The sequence below is a fragment of the Bombina bombina genome, chromosome 1 (genome assembly GCF_027579735.1).
Source record: "Bombina bombina isolate aBomBom1 chromosome 1, aBomBom1.pri, whole genome shotgun sequence".
Lineage (NCBI taxonomy): Eukaryota > Metazoa > Chordata > Amphibia > Anura > Bombinatoridae > Bombina > Bombina bombina.
The window spans coordinates 613,049,657-613,065,647 of NC_069499.1; the positions used below are offsets into that span (position 1 = coordinate 613,049,657).

The following is a 15,991-nucleotide window of genomic DNA, read 5'->3' on the forward strand; positions in this document are numbered from 1 at the left end:
CCTTCCAAAGATATTTTGGGAGTCTGTATTTGACAACACTATGATTGGTGTGGTACACCTGTGTGGGTTAGTCCAAATCACTGGCCTAGAGGTGAAAAATCCCTCTTGACTCTGTAAACACTCACCTATGTTTGCATTTATTAATCTATTCTCTGCAGTACAATTATCTGGTGGAATAAACTTCATAACTAATCATTGTTATTAAAAAGCTCCAAACTGGTGAACATGTAAATAGGTTCCCTTACTGGGATAGATGATCCCTCCCACCCCTTTTATTTTACACATTTGAGGTGGTATAACCCTTCCAAAGATATTTTGGGAGTCTGTATTTGACAACACTATGTAATGAAAAGTTATATTGAAATTCGTGTCAATTTAAATGTTTACTTCAATTTGTCTAGTTTAAACTACTAGTAGCAACTAAAACTGTATAATTCCTACTTTGTTATGAACACATACAGATCGTGTAGCGGTTCTATGTTGTTATTTATTAGCCTGAACACTCTTATTCTGTTCTATATAATGAACTTTGTGTCTTGTGTTTCTATTCGCCGGCATTTGTTTCATTCTCTGGCTAATCGCCTACCAAAATCTTTATATAATACAATATATGGCCTAACTTCTTTATATAATACAATACATGGACTAACTTGACCAAATGACATTTCTAAATTCTTATTAAGTTTACAAGTGAGTATATTCCTAATAACTGGTATAGGTCCAGGGGGATATAATTGATTCCAAAAAAACGCAAGTTGCGTTATGCAATACAGGATAAAGGATGATAGACTAAACCTATAAAGTGAAATGTGAGGTGTAGTGAATGTGTATGGAATGTCATCATGCTGGAATAATGGAGAAAATGGGGGGAAAAATACTGGAGTGAAAAAAAAACAAAAAAAACTTAGTTAACGAATTAATAAAATGGACTAAAATGGAAGATTAATCTGTGAGAGGTTGAACGGGAAATATCTTAATATGATAATGGATTGTAGTCTAATCTCATAGTGATACTCGTGAAAAACTTGAATTTATAGTGGTAATCTGGAATATCTTGGTAGGAAAAAAAAAAAAAAACAAAAAAAAAAAATCTATAAAAAGGATAATTGGATAGAAAATCTATCACGGGGATATCGTAATAATGAGTGCCAGGACCGGGGAACAAGAGTAATAGACAATATGGAGAATAGTAGATAGTATGACTAAAGGGGTGACTAAAGTGTATGTAGGGGTGAACTAAACTAAAAAGCTGCCAAATCGATAACTTCATTTAAGCCGGAGGGAAACAGAGACTGGAATTTATAAATCCAATATGTTTCCCTCTGGCGTAGACGGGTGTACCTATTATAACCTATTTTGTGGGGGATGTGTTCGAGTGGAGTAATAGAAAAGGTGTGTTGATGTCCATAATGTTGGATGGTGCTGTGTCTTGAAATACTATGTTTGAGTGATTGTTTTTTGATATTTCTTCAGCGATTAGGTTTTTTCAACATTGTAAGGCAGATAGCTTAGAGACTCTACGAGCCGAGGAAATAGCTACCAAAAAAAAAAAAAAAAAAAGAACTTTCCAAGATAAAAGTTTGATATCTATGGAATGAAGAGGTTCAAACGGAACTCCTTGAAGAACCTTAAGAACCAAGTTTAATGGTAAATTTTCCTGGTGACAGGCTTTCGTGCCTGTATTAAGGTATCAATAACTGACTCGGAGAAGCCACGCTTTGATAAAATCAAGCATTCAATCTCCAGGCAGTCAGCCTCAGAGAAATTAGATTTGGATGGTTGAAAGGACCCTGAAGTAGAAGGTCCTGTCTCAGAGGCAGAGACCATGGTGGAAAGGATGAAATGTCCACTAGATCTGCATACCAGGTCCTGCGTGGCCACGCAGGTGCTATCAGAATCACCAATGCTCTCTCCTGCTTGATCTTGGCAATCAGTCGAGGGAGCAGAGGAAACGGTGGAAACGCATAAGCCAGGTTGAAAGACCAGGGCGCTGCTAGAGTATCTATCAGTGTCGCCTTGGGATCCCTGGACCTGGATCCGTAACACGGAAGCTTGGCGTTCTGGCGAGACGCCATGAGATCCAGTTCTGGTTTGCCCCAACGGAGAATCAGTTGTGCAAATACCTCCGGATGGAGTTCCCACTCTCCCGGATGAAAAGTCTGACGACTTAGAAAATCCGCCTCCCAGTGCTCTACACCTGGGATATGGATAGCCGATGTGGCAAGAGTGAATCTCTGCCCAGTGAAATATTTTTGAAACTTCTAACATCTCTAGGGAACTTCTTGTTCCCCCTCGATGGTTGATGTAAGCTACAGTCGTGATGTTGACCGACTGAAATCTGATGTACCTCAGAGTTGCTAACTGAGGCCAAACCTGAAGAGCCTTGAATATCGCTCTTAGTTCCAGAATATTTATTGGAAGGATAGACTCCTCCTGAGTCCACGATCCCTGAGCCTTCAGGGAGTTCCAGACTGCACCCCAACCTAGAAGGCTGGCATTTGTTGTTACAATAGTCCAATCTGGCCTGCGAAGGTCATACCTTTGGACAGATGGACCCGAGATAGCCACCAGGGAAGAGGATCCCTGGTCTCTTGGTCCAGATTCAGTTGAGGGGCCAAATCTGTGTAATCCCCGCTCCACTGACTGAGCCTGCATAGTTGCAGCGGTCTGAGATGTAAGCGTGCAAACGGCACTATGTCCATTGCCGCTACCATTAAGCCGATTACTTCCATACACTGAGCCACCAAAGGGCGCGGAATGGAATGAAGAACCCGACAGGAATTTAGAAGCTTTGATAACCTGGACTCCGTCAAGGTAAATTTTCATTTCTACAGAATCTATCAGAGTCCCTAGAAAGGAAACTCTTGTGAGTGGGGATAGAGAACACTTTTCCTCGTTCACTCTCCACCCATGCGACCTCAGAAATGCCAGTACTACGTCTGTATGAGACTTGGCAATTTGGAAGTTTGACGCCTTTATCAGGATGTCGTCTAAATAAGGGGCTACTGCTATGCCCCGCGGCCTTAGGACCGCCAAAAGCGACCCTAGAACCTTTGTAAAGATTCTTGGGGCTGTAGCTAATCCAAAGGGAAGAGCTACAACTGGTAATGCCTGTCTTGAAAGGCAAACCTGAGAAACCGATGATGATCTTTGTGTATCGGAATGTGAAGATAAGCATCCTTTAGATCCACTGTAGTCATATATTGACCCTCCTGGATCAGTGGTAGGATGATACGAATAGTTTCCATCTTGAACGACGGAACTTTGAGGAATTTGTTTAAGATCTTTAGATCCAAAATCGGTCTGAAGGTTCCCTCTTTTTTGGGAACCACAAACAGATTTGAGTAAAAACCCTGTTCCTGTTCCTCCTTTGGAACTGGATGGATAACTCCCATAACTAGGAGGTCTCGTACACAGTGTAAGAATGCCTCACTCTTTATCTGGTTTGCAGATAATTGTGAAAGGTGAAATCTCCCTTTTGGGGGGGAAGCTTTGAAGTCCAGAAGATATCCCTGGGATATAATTTCCAACGCCCAGGGATCCTGAACATCTCTTGCCCACGCCTGGGCAAAGAGTGAAACTCTGCCCCCTACTAGATCCGTTACCGGATAGGGGGTCGTTTCTTCATGCTGTCTTAGAGGCAGCAGCAGGCTTTTTGACCATCGTGGGCGTGTCTAAGAGACTGCATAGACATTCAGGAAGGAATATACGACTGAAAAAAAGGGCGCCAAAACGAAACCCCGCCCATCGTGGGCGGAACAATACAAACTCTCCCGGTCGCTATCATAATAAAGAAAGGTTATCGGGAGATTGCACTGAACCTTCTAAGTTTGGGAAAAATGTAACACCAAAGCAAGGCATAAAAAGGCGCATGACAAATACACCCTTTGTTACTTCAACAATATAAAGATAATAAACCAAAGGTTTTATTCCTCACTGATATCGGGCACATCCCTCATGGTATCCTGCCCGGTTAAAATGGAGCGCATCTATAGTCTCTAAAGCCACTCTCCTTAGCCCCAGTGCCTGCAAAAAAATGTGCTGTCAGCAAATCCTCCTCTCATATAGGAGATATATGTCCCAACAAACGGAGCAATATGTCACAGTAGGAGCCCTTTTCAATATTATAGCCCCTAGTCGTGTCTCTCTCCCACCGCAATTCCCTAACCTCTATGTGAAAGCTGAGTGGTACATAGTAAATAGGGGAGCCCTTACAATAAAGGTACATTACCCCACTATGAGATAGGTAATATATACACAGCCATTTCTGAGGTAATAAATGTCCCAGAAAAATAAAAGAGCTGCACATACCTTTATGCGGAGCGACAGCATGATCGGTCCCACAGGATCAAGAGGTCTTCTCCCTCCTGCAGTTCTGTGAAGACATACAGGGCCTTAGTTAATATTTGCTAAGACCATTTTCTGAAGGGCAGCACTCAGTATGGGAGGCGCAGTGAGAATATAATCCCACAAGTTCCCAGTGCTTTAAAGCCACCTGTAGCTCTACTCTAGAGGCTGACAAGGAACACAGCTACAACCTATAACAAAACTCACTGGTACCATTTTAAAAATAATAAACTCTTGATTGAAGAATCTAAACTAACACCTCACTTTACCTCTTCCTATCACTAACACAGGCAAAGAGAATGACTGGAGTGGGAGGGGAGGAGCTATTTATACAGCTCTGCTGTGGTGCTCTTTGCCTCCTCCTGCTGACCAGGAGGTGTTATCCCTCACAAGTAAGGATGAAATCCATGGACTCATCGTATCTTTAAAAAGAAAACTATCCAGACTGTAAACCGCTCTGCAGAAAAAACGCCACTCGCACATAGCCCAGAGCCTCACTAAAATCTCTCTGGCACTTCCGAAAAAGGGAAAAGAGAAAGCGCGCAAAAAACTACCGCCTCAGCAAGCCCCGTCCACCGAAGGTGTAACATTCCTCCCGGTTAGAGACAAACTCCTCCAGGGAAAAAATTGCTAAAAAATAAACAGACAAACCGCCACTCGCTCACAAAGTAACAAACACTATTGAGCCATAAAATAAACCTCGCCAGTGCCCTGCATTACAGCCCTCTCTCTAAACAGTATTAACTGTTTAAGTGCCACAAATACATATTAGATAATAAAACATGTAAAATAACGTAGCACTTACCATAAAAGTATCTGCCTGGCAGCAGGCAGTTCACAAAGTTTATTTATTTATAAAATATTTTACCAGGAAAGATACATTGAGATTTCTCTCGTTTTCAAGTATGTCCTGGGTTTAAGAGGCATCCTTTCCTCCTATGGACCTGTGAAAAATAGAAAAGACTGTGCAAACTTAAAAAGGGCAGCAATAAACTAATTGAGAGGCACAGAGGGGATTATAACCCCCAAGTTCCCAAATGCTTAAAAGCTACCATTGCTCTACTGAATAGACTGATATGGACTACGGCTAAACCCTCAACAAAGATCAGAACATCTTGTCCTGCTTTGAAAATAAACTCTTGATTGAAGAAAATCTTACAGACACCTAACTTTACCACTCCTTGCAACTAATACAGGCAAAGCGAATGACTGGGGATTGTGGGTAAGGGGAGTGATATTTAACAGTTTTTGCTGTGGTGCTCTTTGCCGCCTCCTGCTGGTCAGGAGAGATATTCCCAACAGTAATTATGATGATCCGTGGACTCAGCATGTCATTAGAAAGAAAAAAATTCCTAAACTGGACACTGCCAGTAGGTAAGATAGTAGGGATGAGTCTGAGGGGGGAGCTGTTTAGGACGAATCAGGAAAGTGGGACAGTAACCCTTATATTACTATACTATCACCCTTACCAGTTAACTAATTAACCCCTTCACTGACGAGAATTTCAGAAGTGTTATGCACAGCTGCAATTAGCCGCCTTTTAATTACCCAAAAATAATAACGAAGCAATACATGTCTGCTATTTCCAAACTAAGGGGATCCAAGCTTTTATAGTAATTTATGTCATGATTACATATGCTGTATGCAAATTTAAATGAGAAAAACAATGTTAGTGAAAAAGTTAAATTTTTTTGTATATATTGGTGAGGAAATAGTGGCATGAAATATACCAAAGTGGGCCTTGATCAATACATTGGGTTGTCTACATATATATATATATATATATATATATATATATATATATATATATATATATATATATAGTTTTAATTGGTAAAAAAACAAAAAACAAAGGCTCTATTTCCATTTAAATGGAGTAATAGCAAAAATGCTAAAAAAATCTCCAGTATATTGGGCAAGTTTTTCTCTGAAATTCTCGGTAGCGAAGGGAAGAGAGCTATTTGGAAGGGATCGGGTGTGGGAGGGTAATCTCTACACAACAGCTAAAATTAATCTTACAAGCTACCCGATTAACGATTTCACTGCCGGGAATTTCTCTTCCCTCCTTCACCACCCCACTAGTAACGAGCATCTTAGGTACTGGCAGGTAGTCTGACTTTTTTTCTTTTCCCATCACCTCTTAATAGAAACCAACATTTTCGGTTCTGGCAGCTGTCTGTCAGTACCCAGTTTATAGAAATGTTATTATATTTTAAAATGTATTTATTAATTAAAAAAACTAATTTTTAGTTTAGCGATACCCTCCACCCCACCAAATCATTACCTCCCATGATGCACCCCACCTGCTGTTGTATTATCTTCAAAGGGACACACAACCCAAAATGTTTCTTTCATGATTTAGATAGAGCATACGCTTTTAAACAACTTGCAATTAACTTCTATTATCTAATTTGCTTCTTTCTTTTTGTATCCTTTGTATAAAAAAAAAAGCATACATAAGTAGGCTTAGGAGCTGGGAGCTCATTGGTTAAGCTAGCTCCGAGAAGTGCATTGCAGCAAATTAAGCAAATTTGATAGAACCCAGCACATAAGGGAGTCAGCCACACAATTAAAGGAATCACATAAGTTATCTTAAAGGGATAGTCTAGTCAAAATTAAACTTTTATGATTCAGATAGAGCATGCAATTTTAAGCAACTTTCTAATTTACTCCTATTATCAATTTTTCTTCATTCTCTTGGTATCTTTATTTGAAAAGCAAGAATGTAAGTTTAGATGCCGGCCCGTTTATGGTCAGTTTGAGCAGTGCTGGATTGGCTAATAAGGATAGGGACACACAAAAAAAGCACAGGAATGTCGTGACCCACAGGCCTTAGGTTCGACATGCATGTCTTAGAGTGTTACCAGAGCATTGTTTAAGAAAGAGAAATCTCATCTTTTAAAAACAAATACTTTCCTGTTGTCAAGTAACCATTTATTCTCAGTGACCTCACTTCATATCCTCCTTTTGTCATTCACCTTGCAGATCAGCACATAGATCTCGGGCTCATCTAAAATTCGAGTGGTGCACAGAAAGTCCTCAGACAGTGGGCCAGACTCTTTGTAGTAGAGATGTTTTCTTATGATGCAAACTTCAACTGTTATACACCCAAATACACAATAAATCAAACTAAATGTTAAAAACTGAAGCCAACCAAAAGGCTGAGTTTACACTTTATTGAATTGTCTGTCAATGAAAGGGATTTTCTGTATGTCTAAACAGACGTTGATCTACACAGATCTCAAAATACTAGTTCATTCTGTGCTTGTCAAAATGTGTATCACTTCCTTCCTTCAACCATGATGATGTGATATCCAAACTTGGTCTTCACCGGAGGATCAGTGTATATAGGTTTGTCCATCGTACTCACTGCCTGAGCAAAAGCAGCATCTTGGAATGGTCCCACCATGGAGCCTCTTGTCATCCAGCCAAGATCACCCTGAAGGACAAAAAGAAAAATGTTAGTAGAAATTTATCTGAATGAGAAGGGTACAAAATATACAAAAATACTCAAGTGAAAAAAAAGAGAAAACAGCTGTAGAACAGAACCTGCAAATATAGTAAGGATGGGGGTCTGATTGGTATAAAATTAATAAGAGTAAATAATATGTATCGTTAAAGGCTAAGGTCTACTTGTGCCCCTAACTAAAACAGTGGGAGAACATAAAAGCATATTAGTATTTTACATAAAGGAGACAACTGACTAACTCCTGAAGCCAAATTTATCCTAGGTGAATTTGAGTTTTTCACCGGGATTGTTCTCTTCCCTCCTGTCACTAAATGAGAAGTTCAACCACATAAAAAATGTTATATTCCTGCACCAAGAAATCAAAGAGGAATCCCACTATTGCTGTCCGCATTTATCCTCTAATAATGCATTTCATATTTATCACACACAATCAAACATTCTGGGTTAACTGACCCAATTAGGAATGTATTTCTTATTCAGTTTTATAGCTCACTAATAAAATTTAAGAACTTTATAAAATACAGCTTCCTATTGACTGGCCCATTGTATGATTCGGTGTGGAGATAGTGATAAAGGGACATTATACACTCATTTTTTCTTTGCATAAATGTTTTGTAGATGATCTATTTATATAGCCCATAAAGTTGTTTTTTTTTTTTTTTTATGTATAGCTTTGATTATTTTTAAATAACATTGCTCTGATTTTCAGACTCCTAACCAAGCCCCAAAGTTTTAGGAACATACCGACAGATACTTACTCCAGCTTGCTCCTATTTGTGTAAAGGGTCTTTTCATATGCAAAAGAAGGGGGAGGGGGAGTGTCTTATTTCCCACTTGCAGTGGGCTTTCCAACTACCTTTTCAAAAGAGATAAACAGAGCTTCTAAGTAAGTTTTTAAAACAGTTTTTTACTGGATTTTTATATCAGTATCTGTGCATCTTATTCTTTATAGTAGTATATATTACATGCAGTTATATAAAAAAATTGGTGTATACTGCCCCTTTAAGGTGTGGTGTTAAGAGTATTCAGCTAATAACTCATCCAGTTCATGTAACTTATAGTCAACATGTGGTCAACATGAAAGTGTAATATTTGAGTAACAGTTTGGTGTGAATAAACAAAATCATACAATATGCAACTTCTCGTGAATTGGAATAATAATTCTGCTGTATGCACTATTTTGAACGGGTGAATCCATACAAAAAAAATAAAATTTATGCTTACCTGATAAAATTTCTTTCTTTCCGGATATGGAGAGTCCACAACGTCATTCAATTACTAGTGGGAATATCACTCCTGGCCAGCAGGTGGAGGCAAAAAGCACCACAGCAAAGCTGTTAAGTATCACTTCTCTTCCCACAAATCCCAGTCATTCGTCAGAAGGGAAATGGAAAAAGGAATAATACAAAAGGTGTAAAGGTGCCTGACGTTTAGTCAAAAATAACTGTCTTAATACAATGGGTGGGGTCGTGGACTCTCCATATCCGGAAAGAAAGAAATGTATCAGGTAAGCATAAATTTAGTTTTCTTTCCTAAGATATGGAGAGTCCAGGACATCATTCAATTACTAGTGGGAACCAATACCCAAGTTAGAGGACACAGAATGGACAAGGAGGGAGAAAAAGACAGGCAGATCTAAAGAGAAGGCACCACCGCTTGAAGAACCTTTCTCCTAAAAGAGGCCTCAGCCGAGGCCAAAGTATCAAATTTGTAACATTTGGAAAAAGTATGCAGAGAGGACCAAGTTGCAGCCTTGCAAATCCGTTCCATAGAAGCTTCATTTTTGAAAGCCCAAGAAGAGGAGACAGCCCTAGTGGAATGAGCTGTAATTCTCTCAGGAGGCTGCTGTCCAGCAGTCTCATAAGCAAAACAAATAATACTTCTCAACCAGAGAGAAAGAGAAGTAGAAAAAGCTTTCTGACCTTTACGCTTTCCAGAGAAACAAACAGGGCAGAGGACTGGCGAAAATCCTTAGTCGCCTATAGGTAGAATTTAAGAGCACACGCAACATCCAAGTTGTGCAACAAACGTTCCTTATGAGAAGAAAGATAAGGACAGAGAAGGAACAACAATTTCCTGATTAATATTTCTATCTGAAACCACTTTAGGGAGAAATCCCAATTTAGTACGAAGAACCGCCTTAACAGCATGAAAAATAAGGTAAGGCGAATCACACTGCAAAGCCAAGAGTTTCGAGACTCTCCGAGCAGAAGAGATAGCAATAAGAAACAAAACCTTCCAAGATAACAACTTAATATCTATGGAATGCAATGGCTCAAATGTAGCCTGCTGCAAAACTTTAAGAACAAGGTTAAGGCTCCAAGGAGGAGCAACAGACTTAAACACAGGCCTGATACTGACCAGGGCCTGACAAAAAAGGAATAAACATCTGGCACATCCTCCTTCTTCAGACCTTCCTGGATAAAGGACAAAATCCTAGGAATCCTGACCTGACACAGAGTAGCACTTGGATTCCCACCAATAAAGGTATATACGCCATACCTTATGGTACATTTTTCTAATAACAGGCTTCCAAACCTGAATCAAGGTCACAATGACCGACTCAAAAAAGCCACGCTTAGATAGAACTAAGCGTTCAATCTCCAAGCAATCAGCTTCAAAGAAACGAGATCTGGATGAAGGAATGAACCCTGTGTTAGAAGGTCCTTCCCTCAGAAGAAACCTCCAAGGTGAAAGACATGACATCTTAACTAGGTCTGCATACCAGGTCCTGCAAAGCCACGCAGAAGCTATTAGAATTACTGATGCTCTCTCCTATTTGATACGAGCAATGACTTGTGGAAGGAGAACAAACAGAGGAACAGGTATGCAAGACTGAAAGCCCAAGTAACCGCCAGAGCAACTATCAGGATGGCCAACATATAGAAAAACAAGTATGGTTTAAGCACAGTACAACTGCTGTGTTAACCAAAAGAATAACAGAGGTGCGCCAATATATACAATCACATGTGATAATATTAACTTTTGAGATGCCAATATCAACGTTATTGTACTCTATAAGATACCATAGAAAGGATATTATTATGTTGTAATAATATATAAATAATTCCCAACAAGATAAGAGGAGAAAGGGAGTCTTAAATACCTAGGATAAGTCCCTCTAGTAGATACTCAGACCAATATTTGTCAATGTGGATAAAAAGTTCATCAATCCGATGATGAGCAGCTCTCTCCAAGTTGTATGCAGAGATAATAAATGTCCTAGAAGACAAAAGTAAAAAAGAGGCGCTCTTGGTGCAGCAAGTTCCAATTTGTACAACAACCAAAAGTTCATGAAATAGATGATATACTCACAAACAAATATGCACATGCAGTGCAATAGTGGGCGGACCGAAACTTTAGAGCCGTTCAGCTGACTCCTCAATGGCGACTCTGCCAAGCGGTGCTGACACGCCAGGTTGTGATTGCAGGGATCCGATTCTCCGTGAAAACCTCCGTGATGAGCTGAAGTGATCAGCTGAGATGGGCACGTAAAATCCACAGACTGCTATGGGTAACAAACAATTTCACCAGAGCAAGGAAGAGTTGTAAAAAGTTCTGTTTTATTAAAACCACTTAAAAGTTGCTTTGCAACGCGTTTCTCGGCTAACAGTGCCGTTTCATTAGGCTACATAATTATTACACTCTACCTTGCTACCTTTAACTGTGCACTAAGCCAATCAGCAGTCTGTGTTACGGACAACGCCCAAATCACTGCAGGCGAATCAGAAGCTCTGTAAACCACACACCCCTAGAGATAGGATCTATGCTCTTTGAAAGTCTTGAGGTTTATAACGTGTGCGGAGAACAAAGCTTCTTGCTTGGACTAAAGTGAGTTCTTTCTTAAAGGTGTAAATACAAATAAACAGATGCATATGCAAACGAAACAAATATATGTACAACAAGCTAAATTCTTATTCTTTTGACCCTGCATACTGCAGATAATACTAAGCGGCTTACCCTAAATATAAGTTTTATCCACCAGTGTATATATTAGATGTTTTTTGATTACGAATACATATTCCAAGTTGCTTACTATTTTCAATGGCACTGGTGGATAAAACTTATATTTAGGGTAAGCCGCTTAGTATTATCTGCAGTATGCAGGGTCAAAAGAATAAGAATTTAGCTTGTTTATTTGTATTTACACCTTTAACCCCTTAAGGACCAGCGACGTACCCTGTATGTCGCTGGCCTTTTTTTGGGACTTGATTGTTTTATAGCGCGGTCTTGCCACCAGCGTTGAGACTGCTCTATTCCACAAAGCCTGCTGGAGGGAGGGAATTAATAGCGTGTTCTTGCTAGACTTGTGCTATTATGTCCTGAAAAAACCCTTAACGACCAGTGACATACAGGGTGCATTGTGGTCATTAAGGGGTTAAGAAAGAACTCACTTCAATCCAAGCAAGAAACTCTGCAGTGATTTGGGTGTTGTCCGTAACACGGACTGCTGATTGGTTTAGTGCACAGTTAAAGGTAGCAAGGTAGAGTGTAATAATTATGTAGCCTGATGAAACGGCACTGTTAGCCGAGAAACACGTTGCAAAGCAACTTTTAAGTGGTTTTAATAAAACAGAACTTTTTACAACTCTTCCTTGCTCTGGTGAAATTGTTTGTTACCCATAGCAGTCTGTGGATTTTACGTGCTCATCTGAGCTGATCACTTCAGCTCATCACAGAGGTTTTCACGGAGAATCTGATCCCTGCAATCACTACCTGGCGTGTCAGCACCGCTTGGCAGAGTCGCCATTGAGGAATCTGGCCAACATATATCTTGACCTTAACCGAACCTTGGAAGCTTGGCGTTCTGCCGAGACGCCATCAAATTCAACTCCGGTCCCCCCCCCCATTTTAGGGTGAACCTGGAGAACACTTCCGGATGGAGAACCCACTCCCCGGAAGAAAAATCTGTCTGCTTAGGAAGTTCACTTCCCAGTTGAACCCTTCTAGAATGTGGATGGCAGATAAGACAGAAATTGTGAGCGTCCGCCCACTGAACAAACCTAGCCACCTCCTTAAAGGCTAAGGAGCCCCAAGTTCCTCCTTGGTGGTTGATGTAAGCCCCAGAGGTGATAATGTTCGACTGGAACCTGATAAACCTGGCTAAGGACAACTGAGGACAAGCCCTCATCAGAGCATTGAAAATCGCTCATAACTCCAAAATCTTGATGGGAAGAGCAGACTCCTATTGAGTCCAAAGTCCTTGTGCCTTTAAATAGTTTCAGACTGCTCCCCAGCCCTGCAGGCTGGCATCCGTGGTCACAATCACCCAGGAATGTCTCTGGAAACATGTGCCCTGAGACAGATACTCCTAAAAAAAAAAAAAACACAGAAAAGAATCTCTTAAAGCTGAACTAGATCTATTCTCTGAAAGAGGTCCAAATGGTCACCACTCCATTGACTAAGCATGCATAACTGCAGAAGTCTCAAATGAACTTGAGAAAAGGGATAACGTCCATGGAACCAGACCAAATACCTCCATGCATGGAGCCATTGAAAAATAAAAGGGAAAATCAGCTGCATTCAAAAGTCCCAACCCTCTGGTTACAAAATGGTTAAGTTATCTACCGGACCATTAGAGCTTGCTGTGGGCCGACCAGTAGACTGTAGAGAGAGGTAAGAGGAAGAAATCTTTGATTATCTGACCTCTATTAGAAATATTCTCAAGATAGAGAATCTATTAAGGTCCCCAAAAAAAAAAATCACCCTTGTAGTTGGAACAAGGAAACTCTTCCCCAGATTCAGTTCCCATCCATGGGAACGCAGAATAGACCATATCTCTAGAAAGAGAGTTTGCTCGAAGGAAAGATGACACCTGAACCATATATTGTCCAGGAGGGCACCCTTGCAATACCCCAAGACCTAAGAGAGTCTTACTCGGATGAGGAATCTCAGAAAATTGAGAAGATCCTAGATAACTGGAACAAGAAGATACACATCCTTCAGGTCTATGTTCGTCATGAACAGAATCTCTTGAACCAAAGAAGAATGGATACAACTTTGAAGGACGGTACTCTGAAAAACTTGAGGTAAATATCTAGATCCCGTTCCCTGACTGGAACAGGAACTATCACTCCCAGAGAGGAAGGTCCTGAACCCAGTTCAAAAATGCCTCTCATCATACCTGGACCGCAGATACTCTAGAAAGGAAAAATCTGCCCCTGGGAGGAAATCTTAGATTGCTACCCCCTGGACCAAGACTGGCTGGAATTCCAAAAAGACAGGAATGTCCCTGCAGTAAAAGGAAAACTTTGCTTAGTCTACTCCTCTTGACGTGTGGTAGAAAACTGCCCTGCCTCCAAATAAGCTTTGTGAATCAAAAGTTTTAACCAAGATGACAAAGAAATGGCAGTGGCTTTCTGACCTTTCCTGGAACCAGAGAAAATAACAAATAGACTAGAAGTTTTTCTGAAATCCTTAGTAGCCTCAACATAGTATTTCAAAGCTCTTACCACATCCAAAGAATGTAAAGATCTTTCAAGAGAATTCTTAAGATTAGGACACAAGGAAGGAACAACAATTTCCCTATTAATGTTCACAACTTTAGGCAAAAATTTAAACAAAGTCCGCAAAACAGCTTTATCTTGATGGAAAATTAGATAAGGAGACTCACAAGAGAGCCGACAACTCAGAAACTCTTCTAGCAGAAGATATAGCCAAAAGGAACAACACTTTCCAAGAAAGTAGTTTAATATCCAAAGAATGCATAGGCTCAAAAGGAGGAGCCTGCAAAATCCTTAAAACCAAATTGAGACTCCAAGGAGGAGAAAAAGACTTAACAGGTTTTATACGAACCAAAGCCTGAACAAAACAGTGAATATCAGGAAGTTTAGCAATCTTTCTATGAAATAAGACAGAAAGAGCAGAGATTTGTCCCTTCAAAGTATTTGTAGAAAAACCCTTATCCAGACCATCCTGAAGAAACTGTAAAATCCTAGGAATTCTAAAAGTATAATTATGAACTGAACACTGAAATATAGGTTTTCCAAACCCGATAATACATTTTTCTTGAAACAGACTTACAAGCCTGTAACATAGTGCTAATCACTTAGTCAGAGAAACCTCTATGACTAAGAACTAAGCGTTCAATTTCCATACCTTCAAATTTAGAGATCCTGATGGAAAAACGGTCCTTGAGTCAGAAGGTCTGGCCTTAAAGGAAGTGGCCAAGGTTGGCAACTGGACATCCGGACAAGATCCGCATACCAAAACCTGTGAGGCTATGCTGGTGCTATCAGAAACACATGAGATTGTTCCATTATGATCTTGGAGATCACCCTTGGAAAAAGAACCAGAGGCGTAAAAATGTAAGCAGGTTGGTAAAACCAAGGAACTGCTAAAGCATCCACCATCTCCGCCTGATGATCCTTGGACCTGGAAAGGTATCTGGGAAGTTTCTTGTTCAGACGAGAGGCCATCAGATCTATTTCTGGAAGACCCCACATCTGTACAATCTGATAAAACACATCTGGATGGAGAGACCACTCCCCCGTATGTAAAGTCTGATGACTGAGATAATCCGCTTCCCAATTGTCTACACCTGGGATATGAATCACAGAAATTAGACAAGAGTTGGACTCCGCCCAGGAAAGTATCCAAGATACTTCTTTCATTGCTTAAGGGCGAGTCCCTCCCTGATGATTGACATGCCACAGTTATGATATTGTCCATCTGAAAACGAATGAAAAGTTCTCTCTTTAATAGAGGCCAAGCCTGAAGAGCTCTGAAAATAGCAGAGAGTTCTAAAATATTGATTGGTAACCTCGCCTCTAGAGGATTCCAAACCCCTTGTGCTGTCAGAGATCCCCAGACAGCTCCCCAACCTGTAAGACTTGCATCCGTTGAGATCACAGTCCAGGAAGGGTGAACAAAAGAGGCTCCTTGAACAATACGGTGATGGTTCAACCACCAAGACAGAGAGAGTTGAGTGCTGGGATTTAAGTATATCAGCTGTGATATCTGACTATAAGCTGCAGAGGTCTCGTATGAAAATGAGCAAAGGGGATCGAGTCCGATGCTGCCGTCATGAGATCTAAAACTTCCATGCACATAGCCACTGAAGGGTATGATCGAGACTGAATGTTTAGACAAGCTAAAACCAATTTCATTAGTCTCTTGTCTGTTAAAGACAGAGTCATGGACACTGAATCTATCTGGAAACCTAAAAAGGTGACC

General features: G+C 40.4%; 1 protein-coding gene across 1 annotated transcript in view; it reads right to left on the bottom strand.

Annotated features, from left to right (window-relative positions):
* Nucleotides 1-7,508: 7,508 nt before the first annotated feature.
* PIN4 (peptidylprolyl cis/trans isomerase, NIMA-interacting 4) overlaps nucleotides 7,509-15,991 on the bottom strand; it is a 90,806-nt gene continuing 82,323 nt past the window's right edge. Inside the window, exon 4 of the mRNA XM_053698991.1 lies at nucleotides 7,509-7,786. Coding sequence (XP_053554966.1) covers nucleotides 7,628-7,786 — 159 coding nt within the window. The 3' untranslated portion in view covers nucleotides 7,509-7,627. The remainder of the gene's footprint in view (nucleotides 7,787-15,991) is intronic.